Source organism: Echinops telfairi, unplaced genomic scaffold, assembly GCF_000313985.2.
Source record: "Echinops telfairi isolate 266 unplaced genomic scaffold, ASM31398v2 ScPeMD7_6;HRSCAF=24_1, whole genome shotgun sequence".
In the NCBI taxonomy this organism is placed as follows: domain Eukaryota; kingdom Metazoa; phylum Chordata; class Mammalia; order Afrosoricida; family Tenrecidae; genus Echinops; species Echinops telfairi.
In genome coordinates, this window is record NW_022103903.1 from 9,496,722 (window position 1) to 9,502,810 (window position 6,089).

Sequence of the window (6,089 nt, forward strand, 5' to 3'; positions counted from 1 at the left end):
GGTAATATGGCAGGATGCTGGAACTAGTTCAAAGATCTGAAGGTCATGATGATGAGCCAAATACAAGATTGAGATCAAGTATAACACAAGAGATTTTTGCTATAATATACCTTAACATTCTTGTGTGTGTTTACTAGACCATCTCCCCAGGGAAACTCTCCTTCCTAATTGATTGGCTGCTCATAGTGCATCTCATTATGTACATGACTACATTATATCAAATCTCATAACTGCCATACCTTTGAGAATTAAGACTCACATTAGATGACAATCAACCTTAAACATCATACAACCAGGTCTTAGCAAAATACAGAGACTGGCATTGCATAACATTCAGTAGTCAGTAACACAACAATTCTGATGATTTCTGACACAGAACCTGTACTTTTTGTGATATCAAGGGTAACATGGATTTAATAAAGGCTAATATACCAATTTCCTTTCAACACATACATTTCTAATCATATACTCATGTATAAGCTGAGTTTTTCAGCACAGTTTTTATACAGTTTTGTGGTAAACTTAGGTGCCCTGGCTGATATTTGGGTCAGCTTATACTCAAGTGTATATGGTATATATATTTCTTTCTGAGATTTATGGAAGGTTTTGGCCTGCATGTAGTGTTATCCTTAAATACTTAAAGAAAATAGCATTTTATAAATATTAAAAATAATATGTGCACTATATTGTGTTAACAATATTACCCAAGGTCATCCTTTTTTTTTGGGGGGGGAGTCTTTGAGAAAAATATTTTTAAAAATACTGATGGAAATGAGAGTAAGTTTCATTGCTTACTAATTTATGGTTCCTGCCCTAGGCATAACTGTTACCAGAAAATCATGTCAAAGAAGAGTTTAATGATCTGAGAAGTCATATTTAATTATGCCACAAATTATATCATTGGTACACTTTAGAAATTATGGTGACTACCCCCCCAAATTTTATGGTGTTCTATGTTTTCATGCCAAGTGTTTCTAGATGTTCTTTACCTATTGGCATCCTAAGTTCAGACACCCATGATTAATTTGTCAGCAACAGCAGCTGCTCAGATTGCACCCTTTTGCCAAGCTCTTAAGTAGTTTCACACTGATCTTCCTGAAAGCCAAATCTGATCATATCATCCTCTTATTTAAAGGCATCCTATTCTCTTTATAGACTTCAGAATAAAGCCAAAACTTTTACAAGACCCATTGAAAAGGCATTTCACTATTTGATTTCCTCTAACTCCTTGTCTCACATTCCTCCCTTCTCCAATTCCATTCTTCAGATGTGTTTAAGTACTTTTAGGCCACTGTATACACCATTCTAGTCCTGTTCTGAGACCAGAATCTATCCATCTTGTGTTTGTTTTATCTGTATCAACACTACCTTTGTTTTGGTACGTTCTATTTTTTGTTACAAATCTTTGCAGCCAATATTAAAAGTGATTCATTATAAGTCTTCCCCGATATGTCAAGACAAGGGTAATGTCTTTTCTTGACAGTTATTTGTTCTGTTACTGCATCAAGATTGGTGTTGAACATTTAAAAGATTTTAGATACATACTTCTTTAGTAAATGATGAAATAATAAAGAAAAAATTAATAAAGTAGCCTCTTCTTGATATGGCCCTGACTTTACCTCAGCCTTATCAAAATAGCACAGATTATCATTTTAATCCCCAATCCAGGCTGGATTAATCTTAATTTGGGTGCATGATTTATTTCACTCCAAGGACAAGTCATCAAACTTGTATCACATCAAATATTAGAGATGTATAGAATATTCCCCCTAACTCCTAACCACAATGTTGCTTTCTTTATGTCACTACTAAAAATTCTTAAAATCTGGAAATCTTAAATATCAAAAGATAAGACTAAAATCAGCTTCATTTTTTGCATTCTGAAAAAATGTCCATATTGTATATACCTAATCTACTATCAGTACATGACTTAAGAAATTGCTGTAATTTGAATATGGGGATAAGTGTTAATTTCTTTTCTCAGAAAGTTTTTATGTTTTTAAAATATATTGCGTTTCAGTGAAATGAATTCTGAGATGGAAAGTTGTATGCAACAAGTTTATTAGGAAGTATTTTAGGGGAAAATACTCTGAGAATAAGAACATTGGTCTTTTGCAGCAGGGGAAGAGGATAATATGCGATGCAGTTTCAATAGAGATTTCATATGGAGTTCTGGAGAGGGAATGTCTTTCATAAATCAGTATAGTTACTATTCAACCCAGGGGCTACCAACAAACGAGATTGATAAAATGAGTCACAAACCCTGTATTTATGTATAGCAACAGTGAAAGTGGTAACAACAGTTGTTATTTCAAGTCAATTTGGACATAGAAAGTAGTAGTGAGTAGCTAACAGTTCCATTGATAATCATGGAGGCACTATGATGGTGCAATATTTCAGTGCTTGCCTGCTAATTTGAAAGTTAGTGGTTCAAAGCCAACAAATTGCAGCTTTTTGGGAGAAAGACTGGAGATCAGCTTCCATGAAGATCATAGCAGAGGAAACCAAGTAGGGCAATTGTTCTCTGCCATGTGAAGTTACTCTGACCTGAGTCATATCACAACTCCTGTTATATCTGAGCCCATCGGTGGAGTGACTATGCCAATCCATCTTGTGAAGTGTGTTCCCTTTTGCTGCCATGATCACATATGTAATAAACAGAATCTATTAGTTTGCCTTTCCATATTTCATCTATTAGCCACATATCTCCACTAGTGATTCCACCAAATATTTTAAGAATAATATGTACAAATATAATCTTAGTGCATTTTCCTCAAATGTCCCCTTTATTTTAATCTTTATTAATATATGGGTTACATATTCAGTTGCTAACTTCAAGGTAAGCATTTCATACCCCAGCGCCCCACTCCTATCCCACCAAGGGAGAAAGATGATGCTATGTAATCCCGTAAAGATTGAAAGTCTCAGAAACCCAAAGGATCAGTTCTCCTCTGTCCTATAGGGCCAGTATGAATAGGAATTGACTTAATGATAGGGAGTTTTAAAATATTCTTACTAATATAAATATACAAACATGTCTACGGTTACACATATAAATGAGAAACCTCAGAGCCATCTTCAAATTCTTTAAGCTTCAAATCTAATTGAGAAAAGTATTTAGAATTTATATCTTCTTGAATATAAGCATCAATATTATCTACTGACTATTTCTCCTAAGGGATATGGAGCTAATCTTTTAGTAAGTCCCTTGACTTCTCTTCGTATTAAATTAACTTTTGCATTACTGGTAAGTATTAAATTCCAACACAAGTAAACACCACTTTCTTGTTTTATAAAAATATTTCCTGACTTCATACTGAATTTAGTTATTACTTAGCTCATTGTGAAAGACTGTTTAAAACCTGTCCCCCCCCACCCCAACTGACTTTGTCCTTATATCTCTGACAGATTCCCATATGCCATTCAATAAATCACACAAAGTAATTCTCTATTACTCCTCTGGCAACGTGTCTGCTCCATAAAGTTATACTCCAGTGGGGAAGTGAAATTAACTGGTATGGCTCTTCTATCTATAATCTTTGTAACTCCCATCATATGATTGGATTGGAGCTTGCAAATAGGATGTCTGCAGCTAACATGAGGGAATTGTCTAGAGTTGTATCATCCCACTAGATAGAAAATGAGTAATCTCAGAATCAGGAATAAGAATCTCAGTAATACATAGCAAAAAGGGTCAGTAGTGGGGCATGTCCAAGATCCATAGGCTCAGGCAGTAGGGATGATGAAACCATGGTGAACTTCTCAGTCCGCACAGCAAGCAAAACTGAGCTTCTTCAGTCAGGAAGCTGCTTTGCAGAGTGGAGTGCTAATTAGCATAAAGGGGCTTTTAAAAACTTGCTAAAATGGGACAGAATTAAAGAAACCCCTGGACTTTCAGTCCAAGGACCCGAGAAAGATGTGCATGCTAGCCTAGCTACAAATAAGTGCTTGGGATAAAAGGACAGAATCCTAAGAAACCACAATAATTGTATTAAGTATTGTCGATGGGTTTGGGGTGGGTATTGCAATGGATTGTAGAATCCAGTAGTGTTTCCATTTCTCTAATCTTTCCCTGAAGAATTCTGTGTTCTTCAATATATACCATCTCAAAGTAGCAATTTTGGAATCTTGAAGGAAATGAAATCATGTTCCTTTTTTTTTTTTTTGGCAGTTTAAAACCTTTATTAGATAACCATCCACTAGTTTTCATCCACGTTGACTGTCTGTAGGATTTTGAAAGTGGTGACAGGCACGTAGGTAACCAATGTGTAGAGCTTGTTTGGGGAATCTTTATCCTCATTAAGTTTCCTGGACAACCACACACGGTTACGGCATGGAACATTCCTGATTCCTTTGGCCCACACAGCTTTGTTGAGCCTCATGTCGATTAGTGACCCCGTCTCCTTCATGGCAAACTTTCGGATCTCCTTGAACGCCCAAGGGGCCCGCTTCTTGAAGCCCACGCCATGGATGCGCTTGTGAATGTTGTACTCTCTGGTCACCACCTCATTGATGGCCGAACGGCCCTTCTTCTTACCGCCCTTTTTCGCGGAAGCCATAGCGCCGGGACCAGGCCGGAAAGAAAATCACATTCCATTTAATGTTCTTTGAGTTTGGGGAAAAAAGAAGTCTGAAAGAGCAAACTTAGGGCTGTAGAGTAGACAGAAAAAGGCTTCCAAATCAAAGTCTAATAGGAACTTCCTTGCTACACATACATATGACTAGGTTGTGATGTTGTGATGGGTGGGTGGTAGTGTGGAAACAAAAACAAAAAACCGCACAAAAGCCTTCTGTTCTTTTGCATGGAACAACTCTCAGTGACTTCCAGCATACCATATATTAAACCTCACGCAATGATAACAGGTTTCAGCGGAGCTTCCAAGCTAAGAACACACTATGAAGAAAGACTTGGCTGCCCACTTCAGGGGAAGCAACAGCTAAAAACCTTATATGCGTAGCTTTGAAACATTGTCAGATGCTGAAGGCCTAATGAGTTGGAGCAGAACGTTGTGGGAGATAGTGCCATAACATGGAGCACATGGGCCCATTGGGTCAGAACGCACTTGACATGTGATCGAGGAGACCCTGCTTTCTAAATATAGAGCTAACCATGGAGATGTGAATGGAGTAAAGCCTGTGGGAGTGGAGCCTTCGAAGGCTTCTTAGCTGATGGGGCACAACTCAAGATGAGAAGAAACCACCAAAGCTCTGAAAATATTCAGAACATAGAATGTACAAACATTCAGAACATAGAAAGTATGAATCTAGGAAAACTGGAAGTTATCAAAAATGAAATGGAACTTCTAGGCATTAGTGAGCTGAAATGGACATGTATTGGTTGTTGTGAATCAAACATTCATATGGTTACTTATTCTGGGATTGACCCAGTCAAGAGAAATGACATTGCATGCATAGTCAAAAAGGATATTTCAAGATTATTTTGAAGTACAATTCAATCTGTAGTAGGATTATATCTACTTCCATTCAAGGAAGTTCGATCAATGTATTATTATTCAAATTTATATATCAACCACCAAAGAGAGTGAAGAAGAAACTGAAGAATTCTACCAATGTCTTGATCCTGAAATTGACAAAGCATGCAATCAGGATGCATTGATATTAGAATGCAAAATGTGAAACAAAGAGAAATGAACAATAGTTGGAAAATATGATGTTGGTGATAAAAATGAATCTGGAGTTAGACAGTGTTTTCTAGAGAAATCAGTGTTAAACAGGGTTTTCTAGAGAAACAAAACCAGAATGCTAATAATTTTATATATATTTACACAGATAGATAGATATATAACATAAGAAACAAACAATTAATTAAATTATAAAGCAGTAAAAATGGCTCAGTGCAACTCACTCCCATGAGACAACTGTGAGACACTGGCAGTCCTTCAAGTAGTCTTGAGGGCCACCGGGTAGTCCTCTGTAGAGCAATTCAGGCTATCTGGGCACAGGCAGCAAACAATAAGGCAGGTCACCAGTGGTCAGCCAGATGACAGGGTCCGACAGTCCCCAGCTCAAGAGATGTAAATTCCAATGGTGTGGCAAGCAAGTCTTGAAGGAACCTCAAATTGCAGCAA

General features: G+C 37.1%; 1 protein-coding gene across 1 annotated transcript; it reads right to left on the bottom strand.

Moving 5' to 3' along the window:
- Nucleotides 1-4,199: 4,199 nt before the first annotated feature.
- Nucleotides 4,200-4,565, bottom strand: LOC101658992 (60S ribosomal protein L31-like). Its single transcript, XM_045286268.1, has one exon. The coding sequence runs from the start codon at nt 4,557-4,559 to the stop codon at nt 4,200-4,202; it is 360 nt and encodes a 119-aa protein (XP_045142203.1). The 5' UTR covers nt 4,560-4,565.
- Between the last annotated feature and the right edge of the window lie 1,524 nt (nt 4,566-6,089).

Bases quoted from the DNA above. Each gene is read 5' to 3' on its own strand.
- LOC101658992 (XM_045286268.1), bottom strand. From the start codon at position 4,559: ATGGCTTCCGCGAAAAAGGGCGGTAAGAAGAAGGGCCGTTCGGCCATC.